Raw genomic sequence first — 14588 nt, forward strand, 5'->3', positions numbered from 1 at the left:
TAATTGTCCAATAAATTATTTTAATAATATTTTAAGGTTTTTCAAGTTATATATTGATAATTATGCAAGTTTGCCCTGAAAGACAAAACCTTTATTATTGTAAAACTCACTTAACACTGGAAGATATTTTAAAAATCCAAAATAAAAAAAAACACAAATCAATAAATAAAACCCATGCAACTAAAACACAAACAAACTCTGCACAAAAATATAAATAAAATGGATTATAAAATCTTTAAACAAAAAAATATGAACGGAAATTGAGCTCATTTTAACTCTTTTCTACATTATGATTCATTGTAATTAACGAGATTAACTTTGTGAATTGAATTACCGAAATTCAGTTAATATTTATTGAGGTGCATCCATATTTTCTCCTTTTTTAAAAATGTTTTTATGCTGATAATCTCTTCATTTTGCAAGCTTGCTAGTCTTTTTGGACAGTTAAACATCAAAACTACAAAATAAATTTCAAAAACGACTCGAACATTTCTGATTAAAGTATCAAAAAATCTTTTTAATTTTTTTATTCTGGATGTTTTTCCGACACAATACAATTCAAAAATCCTTCACATTTTTATTTTAATTTATAGGAAATAAAACTCCACATATTTGATTTGTGATTTTGCAAAGAGTGCATTGTGGGTAAAACTGCTGAGTCATTGTCAAACCCACACATGACTGTGCATGTCTATTATCTCATGGCCAGCAGAATCAAATTGAAGAACCTGTTAAGCCACAAATAGTGTTCCTGTTTTATCTTAGTGATATGAAGGACAAACTGCATGCATTTGTTAGAATTAAAGGAAGTTAAAATAAGTTATTTGATCTGATATAATATTTGTGTTCAGTGCATTTTTCTGACCCTTATGAGTTTATCTATTCATAAACTACATTTTCTTACCATTTCTGCATAAAATTTAAAAGATCCCTGAAAATAAAAGTTGCATATTTGCCCCAAATTTGAGAAAATACTGTTTAGTAAAAATGCATTAATTGCAAATAAAATGCAACAGCGGTAAAGCTTTAAAAATGATTCCCCGGCAGATCCAACACTAAATGGAAGAATGTGATTTTAACCCAGACTGATAGGAAACTCGAATGATGATTCATTAAAAATGGAAAAATCAGCAGCAATAATCCAAAGTATGGCCTTTCCACTGTCTCGCCTTTGGCACCAAAAACCTGACCGTTGGGTTGAGCCGGGTGCAGCAGTTCCTTTCCCAGCTCTGGCGGGTCGGTTCTGTTCACTGGGACAGCAGGGCATCCAGCAGTGCGGGGTAGTTGGGCGTCCCCCAGCCGGTGACGGGGTCCCATGATGGGGCTGCGCAGAAGCCCTGGCCCTGAACCTTCTCATCCAGGCAGCCCAGGTGACACCCTTCAGTCACCTGCAGAGAAACATGACATTCACTTTAACGTGGAGATGAAAGTTACTGACTAGAATAGACTAATGTTAATAGATAAAAGGACGGACATTTTCTTAAAAACTTGAGTTTTCTTTCGCATCAAGACTGCTACATTTTTCATAATATGCTAAATTTAAAAGTAAAAACATTTAATTTTAACATTATTTTGTGTCAGCTGTATTAAATACTGACTAAATAAACAGAAAAATTTAGTTTTCTCCCATTATTAAACCTTGACACAAACGAAACGCAGTAACTCACGACAGCCGTTAAAATCAGTCAACGTTTTTTCAATCATGTCACAATTTTCTCCGCTTTTCTGCCATATTATTCTCACCTTAGCAGCACAGCAGCCATTTAGCATGAGAAAGTGACGCAGCGCTAATAAAGTGAAACTATACATAAAAACATAACCGCATAAAGGGCATCGGACTCAGTTTGGACCGTTCCTCTTCACCGTTCTATAATGGCCGCCATCTTTGTTTCTAAATCAACGGCTCCGCTTAAGGATTACCAGCGGCGCCCCCTGCTGGATGGCGGCCAAACTACAACACTAAACGAAGGTTTGAGCCTACATTATTAGTTAATAATTGCAACAACTTTTAATCTAATAAACCATTAATTAACTAATCTAAGTTGATTAACTGTTTGCATACCTACTTCGGTGTATAATCCTGACAAAATCAAAGTGGCTCCTTAAAGATAAAACTACAGGAAGAAGATGGCGCCGGCGCAGCTGGCTGCCTGCAGACGCAGCTCCCGTCGTGTGTGTTTGTCTGTGTATATTTGCTGTAACCGATTGAGGATCCGTGCTTGAAGAACCCATGGATCATCAGTTGGGCTTTCCACAATGGCTGGATGTGGTTCTGTCAATGTTCTCCGCGTTCGTCTGCTACTTTTTCTACTCTTGGTTGCGGAGAACCTCGCCGAGCGGAGTAGCGGCATTGTTTGCTCGCGTGAACGGCTGATTGCGCTGTGTGGGCAATCACACAGCGCTGCTGCGTGACTGCGGGCTGCTGCCCGGAGCGGGCCTGTGGTCCCGGAGGAGTTACGGAGGAGACACGGGGCTGCGGGTCTGGAGTTAAACGGAGGGAGAAGAGGAGAAGGTGCAGAAGGAGTACAGTATCTTCTGCTTCACGGAAACCTGGCTGCACTCGCTTATTCCGGACTACAGCGTGGAGGTTCCTGGATTTTCTTTGGTGCGCGGGGATAGGGACTATTCCAAGAGTCGGAAGAAGAGGGGCGGCGGGATTGCACTTATGTGAGTGAGAGGTGGTGTAATCCCGGTCATGTTAACGTGAAGGAACAGATTTGTAGCCCGGACTTTGAACTTCTGGCTGTGGGAATGCGGCCGTGCTATTTACCGAGGGAGTTTACATCCGCCATTTTGATCGCTGTTTACATTCCCCCATCAGCTGATGCAGCGGTGGCCTGTGACGTCATCAGCTCTGACACAGCCAAACTACTGACTCAACACCCGGACCTTGTTATTGTGTCTTGTCTCGTCTCTATGCTGTAACTGCAAAGTAATTTCCCTGCTGGGATGAATAAAGTACTTCTATTCTATACTATAACTTAAGTAAATACAAAAACTGTTTTAAAATCATAATTTCTATCATCAAGAAGGGGAAACTAATAAAAAAAGTAATTGCCCCCTAACCTAATAACTTGTTGTTTCACACTTGGTCAACTAAGACCTTTAGAAAAAAGGTCTTGACTGTAAAACCATTTACAGTAAAAACCATTTTGGATCTACAATAATCTTTCCAACAACAAAAAAACCCATCATATAATTAATCATATAATTGAGTAGACTAAAACAGTGAGTATTCTTTGGGGAGTTTTTTGCCTGGCCCTCTCCTAGGAAGGTTCTCCATTGTTCACAGTTTTCTCCACCATCTTTTAGCCTCCTTCGTGTTGTCAGACAGTTGCTATTGAAAATTATTTTCAGATCAGGCATGCGTTTTTCTAATTAAATTGAATCTATCCTTCCAAAAATGTAGTTAATCACAAGTAGTAATTTGTGATTTACCAACAAGATAGTCTAATATTATGATGATCTGGAAACTCAAAACAAAGAATAAATGGACAAAGTTAGAATCTTGGAACTGGATTTGTTGTGAATAAAGGGCTTCAGACTCACGTCAAACAGGCCGCGTCCTCTCAGCTTGTAGAGGCGCGGGTTGAGGAAGCCGAGCGCCGGCAGGCCCTTGGACAGACGCTGGCCGTTGATGAGGGACAGCATGCCTCCAACCACAGGAGTCGATGCCTGACAGGAGCAGGAACGAAAGCTCAGAATAACTCAGAGATAAGTCAAGCTGCAAACACTTTAAAAATCCTAAAAATGTGAGCTGTCTGTAAAAACAGCTACTTCACAAGAGAGGCGAAAACCTCCTTTATTTAGCAGAAACTTTGATAATGTTTGGTTTAGATTAATAAATTAATCTAAAGTTGATTGATCTCATTGATCGACAATTAATTGATAAGCGGCCAATTTCTCTTGTATCACGACGGTTGATCATCTTTTCATATAAAGGGCAAATTTTCAGAATAAGTTGAATTTATAAAAAAGAAGCATTCAATAATATTTATACATAATATACATTACTATAAATTATAATACATTTTATTATAAAAGAGCATATATAATATATATTATGTTATCATATACATTATAAAATATATTTGCCATAATACAAATTATATATTAAACATAAAATATATTTTATTAATAAAAATATTGTATTATATTTTTATAAAATATAGATCATTTTATAAATAATATATTTTATTTAGAATATTTTGTAATAAAATATAAAATATTTTAAAATTGTATACAATTATGAAATACAATTTTATAAAATTCTAAAACAATTTATAAAATATAAAATTATGTCTTATAATTTTGTGATCTGTATAAAATACTGACTGAATAATCAGAAGATTTTGTTTTTCACAGATAAAACTTAAACATATTTATAAGATATAATAAAACAGTGGGCCTGGAGGGAAAACCTCTTGGGTTGCAGAATAGAAAAATAAAAATATTTGAAACACTTAATTCCCATGTTTATATCTTTTTCTATCATGTTACGATTTTTCTGCGTTATTTTCTCCTCTTTTCTGTCCGTAGTTAATGGATTGGGAGTAATTTTAATGCAATACTTTATTAATCGACGGTGGTTTGGGTTACCGAGGTTCCGGACACCCAGGGGATGGGCACTCTGTTGCTGACCACCCAGTAGTTATCAGACAGGGCAGCCATGTCCGGGTAGGCCCTGCCGCTTGTATTGAAGTACGACTGAGGAGGAAGAGTCGCCGTTACGCTCTTCAGGTAACCCTCTACCGCGCTGACCTAAACATAATAAAAAACAGAAGCTATTAGTTACACATTTAAAAATAATAGGTCAAGTAACACAAAGTGTTTGTGCGGTTTCTGGACCTGGTAGTCGGGCATCTTGAAGACGTTGCTGAATCCTCCCCCACTGATGTAATCTGTGACTTCATAAGTTACTTTAAATGGGTTTTTAAAGGAAGTTCCTCCAACTGTGGTCACATAGGGGCTGAAAAATAAAGAACCACTTAGAAACCATCTCATTAACACAGCAATAAATAAACATTTAATCGCCCTCCTTACATAAACACTCAAAGTCCCCAAAAGGTTTTAATGTTTTGACACTTTTATTGGGATTTCATGGCACAACTGTGAAGTGAAAGAAAAATTATAGATGGTTTTATCATTTGTAGAAACAGAAATCTAAAAGGCAGTTCCAGCTTTGAACATCTAGATGTGTTTTATTTTATTTTTTCTTGAATAGCTTTAATTAGATTGAGGAGTCGACTTTGACTGGGACATTTGAACCATGGACTATAATTTGATTGAAACCACTCCATTGTAGCTCTGACTATATATTCACTGAAGGGCCAAAACGATTAATCGGACTTATCGTGATGATTTGATTATTCAAAAAATCATCAATTAATTTAGTAATCGATTAATCGTCAACTGGAGAAAATAGACTCAACTAGGACAATTTCTGAAGGAACAAAATATCCAGAACTTTAATTAAAACTGTACAAAAAATATATACATTTACGATCAAATAAAACCTTTTTAAGTATTTTCTCCCCGTGTCATAAGTATTTTTTTAAGCTCCAAATGCATCCTGTACAACAAATGAAATGGTATGTTATGATATTTTAGGTGAAAATTTTTTATTTTCTTACTTAAAAAAAATTATTGAATAATTTGTTTATTTGCATCTTTTAATGTATTTCTAATATTATGTAAAAAAAAAAAAAAAAAAAAAAGGTTTAAGTACTAAATGAAAAATCTGCAGAAAGTGCTAAAAAATATTTTATCCAATTAATTAAAGAACATATTAGAGAGAAATATTTTTCTTTTCAATCAAATGCAAAATACAGATGTTTTTTGGACCTTTTTGGCTCATTTGCTCCTCTGAGAATCTTGTTCTTTCAGCAATTAGTGTGTATTAACCCAGTATACTGCAGTTAATCAATTATTAAGTTAGTTGACGATTATTTCAATAATCGATTAATCATTAGGTTTCCTCTGTTACATATTCAAAGCTTGAGGTATTGTTTTCAAACCTAACACCTCTCGAAACGTCCATTCTCTTATTTATGAAGAATTGCATTTGGACTTATTAGTTTATTTTAATTTCATAAATAAACCTTTATTTTCTGTTTGTTTCTCAGATAATAAAAAATTTCTGGTTGTAATGTGAATAAACAAATAATATTTGAATGCTTTAGTGTAAAGGTTTGATTTGAGGATTGGGAGGCCTACCTGGAGGCAGGAAAACTGGGCCTGAAGGTGTTTTCTTTCCCCAGATGTCTGCATCCAGCGCCGCTGTCGCCTGAACACAACACCAGGCTCAGATAAGGTGACAAAACAAGCTGAACTCATAAAAAAAGTATTTGTGTATTTCTGATGAATGGAAGTTTTTGTTCCTCACTGAGGTTTTCTGAATCATTTTTAAAAACAGGAAGTCGCAGTAATTTTACAACTAAGAGTCGCACATATCAGCCATCACATGATTGTCGACCTTATTACAACCTAAGGCTGACTAAAGGTCATGCTTTGCTGATGGTGGAGGTCAGCTTTTTTCACTGTAAAAACACAAAATATTCCCAAATACTTTTGGTTGAGTTTCTAGAGCAAATATCTTTTAGTACTAGGGATGCACCGATAGATTTCTGTCAGATCGCCAATTATAAATCTTTAAAAAGCCTGACCTGCCGATTCCAATGTTGACTTATAGCACTTTTTTTGTCTGAAATGTCGCTAATCATAGCAAGAAAGTGTCTGAGTTGGTAAAATCGTGGTGATTATTGGAACTGGAAATGTGCAGAGATGATCTGTTGGACCTGTCCGTCAGTCAAACCTCTCTGACGGCGAAGCAGAAAAGGATAGTGGATGATTTTTAGACCTTGGCTAAAGTAGATAAGATCAGCTTCACATGCAAGGATCAGCCGCTCAACAATATCCTAAAATTAAGGAAATCAGAGCCAATAAATCAGTGCAGCCCTACTGACAACACTTAGAAAAAAAACAACTAACTGACAAGAAACTTTTTATCAAGAAATATGATCTCGTTTAAAGTCAATAATTTCTTAATAGTGATGAAAAAGTAGGGATGAACAGATATGAAAATATGAGCCGATATCAATATCAGATTTTGCTGTTATGGCCAATAACTGATATTTTATGTATTCACTACTGTTTTGACACCTTTGGAAAAAACAAGTCCAGAAACAGACTCCAACAAGTTAAAAATAAATATCGGTTGTTGTTCATCGGACCGATACAGATATGTTAAAAAATGACAAAAATTGTCCGATACCAATGTTAGTGTCGATATATCGCTCATCCATATGGAAAAGTTTTTGTTCCATTGGTAAATTATTTCACATTTCCCCCATGCTATGAGTGAATAACCAGTGGAACTAGAACTTTATTATCAATATTAAGAAACTATTGACTTAAAACAAGCCATTGGATTTAGCTGAAAAGTTACTTGTAAGTTAGTTTTATCTAAATCAAGTGTACCAAGTTATTTGTATTAGAAATATCTTGGTAATATTTTGTGTTTTTGCAGTTTTGCGAGTGTTGATGAACATCTGTAAGCGTTGACTGACCCGAGGCGAAGAGCAGAGAAAGACCTCTGACCCCGGCCTTCATGAACTCCGTGTTGATGCGCGTCATGTAGGCGGCGGACAGGCTGTCCTCGTCGTCGCCGTAGCTGATGGTGTGAACCCAGGGCAGGTCAGACATGTTGCTGAGCAGGACCATCCACTGGAGGAAAGGTTCCTGGGTCTCATGTCGACCTGGACAGGAAGCGGGAGAGGACATAATTACACAGCAAACAAACAAACCTAGAGTTTGGTTGCAAAACATTTCCATTTGTTTCTCGATTGGTTTTACTTGTAAAGCTGAATTTGTCTTTAATTGCATTCATGTTTTCAGTTTTTAAAAATGTTTCATTTAAGCTACGGATGTCTGGATTTCCATCAGGGTTGTAATAGTTTAGTTTTATTTTGTTGCTTTTTGTCTAATTTAGTTTTAATGAGTTTTAGAGTGATAGTTTTTATTAGTTAAATATTGTTTTGCTTAATATTTATTAGATATAGCATTAGTTTTAGTTGTTTCATGTTTTGGTTAATTTTTATATGCAAAATAAACAAAGGATTATTTACACATTGATTGATGAATAATCAACAGAACATACTATTTTCACAAAATTTATTCAATTATCGTTGAACAACAAATGGACTCTCCCAACATTTCCTGTCGCCATTTTACGGACTAGCGGAGCATAAAGTACCATAATTTCCCGTAAACTGCAGGGAAGAAACAAAACAATTTCACATCAGTTGAAAAGGATAACAAATAGATTCATAAACACAAAACAAAGGATATTACATCAATAATCTAGTTCTGGTTACAGCTTCTACCCATTAATTACCGTTTTTATTTATTTCAGTTTTTGTTAATTTCAGTTAACTATAATAACCTTGTTGTTTATGACCTTTGTCCAATCTTTACACTCTGTGTGAAAAAGCTGCTAAAGTTCAAAACCTTAAAAATAGAAAGCCCCCCCAAAAAACTGACTAAAAGCTTTAATACACCTACTGTGGCTTCCTGGACAATTTTTTAATTTATCTTTTGATTCAGATTTTTGCATAATTTGAATTGTTTTGAAGCAATTTGTATCAAATTTGTCCAGGTTGAGCAGTTTGGGGTGAATTTTAACTCATTTTAGACTGCATATATTAATTTATGTTCTTTTGTAGTTTTTTTTAATCTTCATTTTTAGTCACAAGAGTTAAATTTCCTTCAAAATATCATTTATTGTTCTCTAACAGCTAATGATACTTTTGCATTTACTGTAAATCTCCCAGTTAATTTCCCTATTTAGAACAACACAGGTAAGATAAGGGGAATGGTTAAAACTAACAGGTAAAGGGTTAAAAAAATGCCACAAATCAAAATTTGTGGCATTTACTTAAGTTACTAATTAAAAAAAAGAGGAAAAAATGTCAACATTTCTATTGGAATGGAATTATAATGCAATTTTGCAACTTAAAAATATAAAAATGACCAGAATCAGGAACTTTCGATCAAAACGAAATTTAACAAAATTGAAGCAAATTTCAGAAAATGTTAAAGTTAATAATGGTATTCACAAAAAAGGTGAATACAGAATATTTTTGGCAATTTCTAAAAAAGGTATTTGTGTCTACGTGGGAAAAAATAAAGAGACTCTGTGAGGTTGAAGTATTACAGCTCTGTAAAACAAAATGGAGAAGTTTTAAATGTATAATCTGAGCAGATTAGCATTTTTATTTGTTTAGCAGACCTGGATTGGTGAAGACCCATGTGGAGATGTTTGCTCCGGTGCTCATGATGTACTCCACGTCCAGGCTAGCCTCCAGGCCGGCTTTTCCTCCTCCCTGGGTGCCGACGACCCGATCCACCTCGGAGAGATGCTGGAAGGTCCCGCCGAACATCAGCATGAACTCGGCCAGGTCAGCTGGGTGGTAGTACTGCTCCAGAAACTGGAGGACAGAAAAAAAAATTGTTTTTCTTTTGAGTAACCCGGTTTTAAGCCTCTTGTCCAATATTATTTTTAATCACAATCTTTTGGTAAGCTAGCTGTAGGATCGCAGTTTGAGGTGACGTCACGGCAAATAAACGGTCGTTTACATGCAGTCTCTAGCCGACCACCAGGGGGCGCCGGCGGACCACAGTTTGAGAAAGACTGCTCTAATTTCTAATGGCTTCATAAACAGAAATTAACTACTTCACCATATTTTTACTCAGGTAAAAGGAAAAAGTAGCCAAGAAATTACTCAGAGTAAAAACGTATTAGGTAAAAAGTCTACTCCAGTAACCGATTAATTTATCATTCATTCAATATTTAAAAATTACATAATCTCCATGTAACAAATTATAAAGTTAAGTGGAGATTTTGGTATTTTAAGGACCAAATGACAATAATTCATATAAGTAACAAAAATCAAACAGGCAAAAGAAAATTTTTCCAAATCAGTTTCTTTCAATAAAATCTATGAAACTTTAACAGAAACTGCAGGTGAGTGTCTGGTGAGTCTTTGGTTTAAACATGTTTGTTTTTCATTCAGTGGGTAGAAAATCCAGAAATTTTACTCAAGTAGCGATATTTCATAATAAAATTACTCAAGTTAAAGTAAAAAGTACAGCATAGTAAAAATAGTGCATAGTTTCAAAAAAGGTTACTCAAGTAAATGTAATTGAGTAAATGTAACCCAAATCTGACAGTTACTTTATTTTTTTGCCATCCCCTTGCTATGTTGCACATTGCTTCATGCTATTTCTGATTATTTTTTTATTAGAAAATGATGTACATAAAAAAAAAAAAAATAGAAAAACATCAGATGAGACAACATGAAACATTTGTTGATTTGTTTTTGCTCTTCCAATGTTCTTTTGTAGATTGATTTGTTGTGGCTAAAGGGTGTTGATTGTGTCTCTGTTTCCACCAATGAGGAAAAGAATAAAAAGAATAAAGTAAAAATAGAAGGAAAGTGAGAAAGGCTTAATCAGCTCCCAACCTGAGCGACGGCCTGGCTGTTGTTCTCAGCTGATCCCACGTCCGTCGCCGTCAGGTTGTAGCGAGTTCTCAGGACGGCTGGCGTCACGCCGAGGTGAACCCCCGCCTTGGAGCGCGGCCGCTTCCTGTTAGCGTCCTTCCCTTTAGGCGGGACACGATGAAGGCCTCCGACTACAGAAGAGCGAAACAAGATATCAGAACCGATCCGGACCTGAAAACATTGCAGTTTAGAAACGAGCAAAATCTCACCAAAATCCAGATGTTGGTGAACCTCATCATGGACTGAATACGGACTGGAAGATCTCACGATGGAGCGACCGTCTCTGACGTAACGGTGAAATCTACTTCCAGGAAGAAGAGCCTCTGCAACCCTTAATACAAAATAAAAAAAATAAAGAAAGAAAAAAAAATCCTGTTAAACTCACTACCGTAATCAAAATGAACAGGTGTGCAGCAAAGAAAATATTTTTTATTCTTTGACAAGCTCTAGAGTTTCAGGTTAAGAAACCAGATTTAAAACAGGAAAAAGATACTTTGAATAAATACAAAGAGTAGTTTTAAATAATTGAATCAACCAAACCAGGGCTCAAACGATTAATCGCGATTAATAGATTATTGAAATACTCGTCAACTAATTTAGAAATTGATTAATCGTTAATTGCCGTAAAGGGACTCAAAATAAAGGCTATTTGCTGAAAGAACAACATAATCAGAGCAGTAATTAAGTCAAAACTGTACAACATTTTTCTTGCTAAAAGTTAGTTGTAAGTTAGTTTTGTCTGGAATCTAGACCAAAAACACTTGGTAAGATTTTGTGTTTTTACAGTGTTTTGTGGGAAGCTGCCATTTTATTAGATTCAATCGGCTCTAATCTCTGCAGATTACAGCTCACAGTTTCACCATGTTCACTGCAAAGACAGGAACTTCCTCACATGATGAAAGCAGAACCTTTTCACAGAAGTTGCAAAACCGCAGAAGTACGAGTGTCTGTGTCGCCTCCCAAGCGAGTGAATAAAGTAAAGTAAAGCAGATGAGAGCAGATGTGCTTACTCTGCAGTCATGCTGCACTGTAAAAAGTCCTGAGTGCGAACCGTCCGGCAGTTTGAAATCCCGTGAGTCTGCAGCCAGCGATGCACCACCTTCTGGGTCAGCGCAGATGGACGAACCAGAGAGGAAACTTCCTGCAGACTCAGGTGTTTTCCTGCAGAGGACAGAGCATTTCTCTGTCACTTAGAGACAGAATCAGGTCCAACGTTTGTTTAAAAACCTCATTGCCTACCGTACTGAGGCGAGTCGGGGTCCGACACCCGTCTGAGCGTTTCCTCCAGAAGGTCGACGTTCTGCTGCTTCAGGGCAAAGGTCAACTCCAGCTGCTCTGAAGGATCCACCTGACCTGCTGGGGTCCAGTCCTGCGGGAGTCTAAAAAATAATAATTTAGGATTTAATATCTGACATCAATAAATACGTTGATATCTTCGCTTTGACTGTTTATGGCAGGTCATTTTAACATATAATCAGCGTTTCCTGACTATTCCAGGTATAGAAATGCATTTTGACAAGACAGGACCACATTTTGACTATCCTGAATGGTAATTTAATCAAGTCAGTTTATTTTTATAGCACATTTCAGCAACAAGGCAGTTCAAAGTGCTTTACATAATAAAAACACACAAAAAAAACAGAGTGACAGAAGACACCACACTGCAAAAACACAAAATCTTACCAAGTAATTATGGTCTAGTTTCTATCTATCTTATTACACTTGAAATAAGGGGGGGGGGGGGGGGGGGGGGAAACAACAACAAAAAAAAACTTACAAGCAACTTTTTAGCAAGATATAAGAGCTTGTTTTAAGTCAATAATTTGTTGTTCCACTAGCAGATTATTTCACTTAAATTATGGGAAAATTGTTTTGTTATAAGTGAAAAAAAACCTACTAATAGAATAAAAAATGTTATCAATATATGTTGTGCTATAAGTTTAAGTGCTTAGCTGAACAGGTTTTTCCTGAAAGTGAGATTTTAGCACCAATGAAACCTGCTGGATCTATAAAGGTTATGGTAAAGTTTTAAAATAGTAAAAAATGACAACACTTGTTCTTGAACGTTAAGCATTAAATCCAGTTTATGGAGTTTTGCGATCACTATGAAATTGCTAATTCCAAAACAATGACACATTAATGAGCTGAGAGGATAAAACTTTAATAAAAGCAGCAGACCTGCTAACCCTGCTTTAATAGACACAGAAATACACAAATGACTTTAAAGACCATAGGAAATAAAATAATGCATGAGAACAGACTTCTTTTCAAATATATTGTTACCAAGATGTAATTTTTAATTTTAAAAAAAGTAATTGCAAATGTAGAGAAATCCTTTCATGGAAGAAATATAGTTTCAGTAAAATCAGATTTTTTTTTAGACATTGAATTTTGTTTTACAGTTTTTTTTCTCCTGTGCAACAAAAACAAATGTAATCATCTGGTGGACTCTAGACACCTTCTAACTGCTTGTCACGTGATCAAAGGAGCGCGATTTGATTGGCTAAAAGCCACCGCGCCACTCGATCTAGTGTCGATTGCTTTGGCCTGGTCGACCAAATTTATGCAGGTGAAGTTTGGCTGGCGAATTTAAAGTAAAAAATAAAAATACAATAATAAAGTTGTAAAACTGCAGAGTGTAAATATTCAAATTTAACGCACAGAACAGAATAAAAAAAGTTCTTAGACTATATTTCCTCCATATTCTTCAAATACAAATAAATCCTAACTGACCTAAAAATCATCATTATTAGTTTTAAGTAATAAAACTAGAAAGTGATGGGATAACAGTTTCCTTACATGACATTTTGGTCATATTCGAGGAACCCGCTGGAGACCAGCGAGCCGAACAACAGAGGCACGAAGAAGGGGAATCTGTTGGAGAAAAACAAAATTAAATGGAGCTTTTCATTATAATCACACCCGGAAGTTTGAAGTAAACACGCTGAAAGCAGCTTGTGTTTGTTATCAGACATTCTTTTTACATCTGCTGCTGTACTTTAATATCTGTTTCTAGCAGGAATTGTTCATTTATAGAAACTCCGTTTATAAACATTTCATCTTCTTCTACCACAAAGACACATTTCAGCTCCAACCTGCGGCGGCAGCGTTCAATCTGGGTCACATTACAAAAATAAAAACAAACAATCGCGCCTCAGTTTCACCGAATCCCTTCAACTGTAGTTAAGTTATGAAATATATTTTTAAAAAGTCAGAAGTTAAGAGCACTTACATTGTGTTCATGGTGTCCTTGGCTGCTCCTGCTGTTTGAAGTCAGCTTGTGTCCTCTTTAATGAGCGGCTATACAGAGGACAGTCACGTGACGCGGTTCCACGTGACTGCTGACGTTTCGTTTTTTTAAACACCGAAATATTTTTTATCTTTTTCCTATCGTTTGCATTCCCGATGAAAGATAACACAAATCGATATCTTTTTCTCTTTCTTTTTATTTTTTATCTTTTACATTTGAGCGTTATAAAATAAAATATTAAATAGTTTGCAATTAATTATATTCTGTAAAGGATTTTTTTTTTCATGAATTAGCATTTGCTATTTTTGGGGTTGGTATCCATGTGATTTTTTTCTTTTTACAAAATTTTCCATAAATAATTTTATCTTGAAGCTTAAAATGTGAAAATGTTTTTTAAGATACATTTTCTAAATATAAATATTTATAACAGAGATATTTATTTGTGGCTCTAAATGACTGCTTTATGTTTGTTTTTTTTTAAAAAAAGTTGAATTAGGCTATGAAGGTTACAGATCCCTGACCAAACTCAGTGGATTTAAGTTACATCATCCAGTATTTATGAATACAGCATTTTTTTTACACAATGAAGGCAAGAAAAAGTGTTTTATGCTAGATAAAAACAGAAAGAAACTTTAAAAAAAATCAAATAGGATCAAGTAACGAATCAAATCAAGGCCAGGACTTCAGTTGAATACACGTAAACAGATAAATTATTACTGAAAACAATTGTTTCCTTCTTTATAAAATAAAAATATGATAAATTTGCTATAGTTAAT

At 35.4% G+C, this 14588-nt stretch overlaps 1 protein-coding gene across 1 annotated transcript; it reads right to left on the minus strand.

Moving 5' to 3' along the window:
* Nucleotides 1-510: 510 nt before the first annotated feature.
* On the minus strand, nt 511-13883 carry tpp1 (tripeptidyl peptidase 1). Its single transcript, XM_005801095.3, has 13 exons — nt 13795-13883; nt 13362-13436; nt 11802-11941; nt 11573-11723; nt 10772-10893; nt 10524-10693; nt 9290-9488; nt 7569-7757; nt 6217-6286; nt 4849-4969; nt 4600-4761; nt 3550-3675; nt 511-1388 (listed from the first exon to the last, which is right to left on the minus strand). The coding sequence occupies exons 1-13, from the start codon at nt 13803-13805 to the stop codon at nt 1248-1250; spliced, it is 1677 nt and encodes a 558-aa protein (XP_005801152.1). The 5' UTR covers nt 13806-13883; the 3' UTR covers nt 511-1247.
* Between the last annotated feature and the right edge of the window lie 705 nt (nt 13884-14588).

Source organism: Xiphophorus maculatus, chromosome 19 (assembly GCF_002775205.1).
Source record: "Xiphophorus maculatus strain JP 163 A chromosome 19, X_maculatus-5.0-male, whole genome shotgun sequence".
Lineage (NCBI taxonomy): Eukaryota > Metazoa > Chordata > Actinopteri > Cyprinodontiformes > Poeciliidae > Xiphophorus > Xiphophorus maculatus.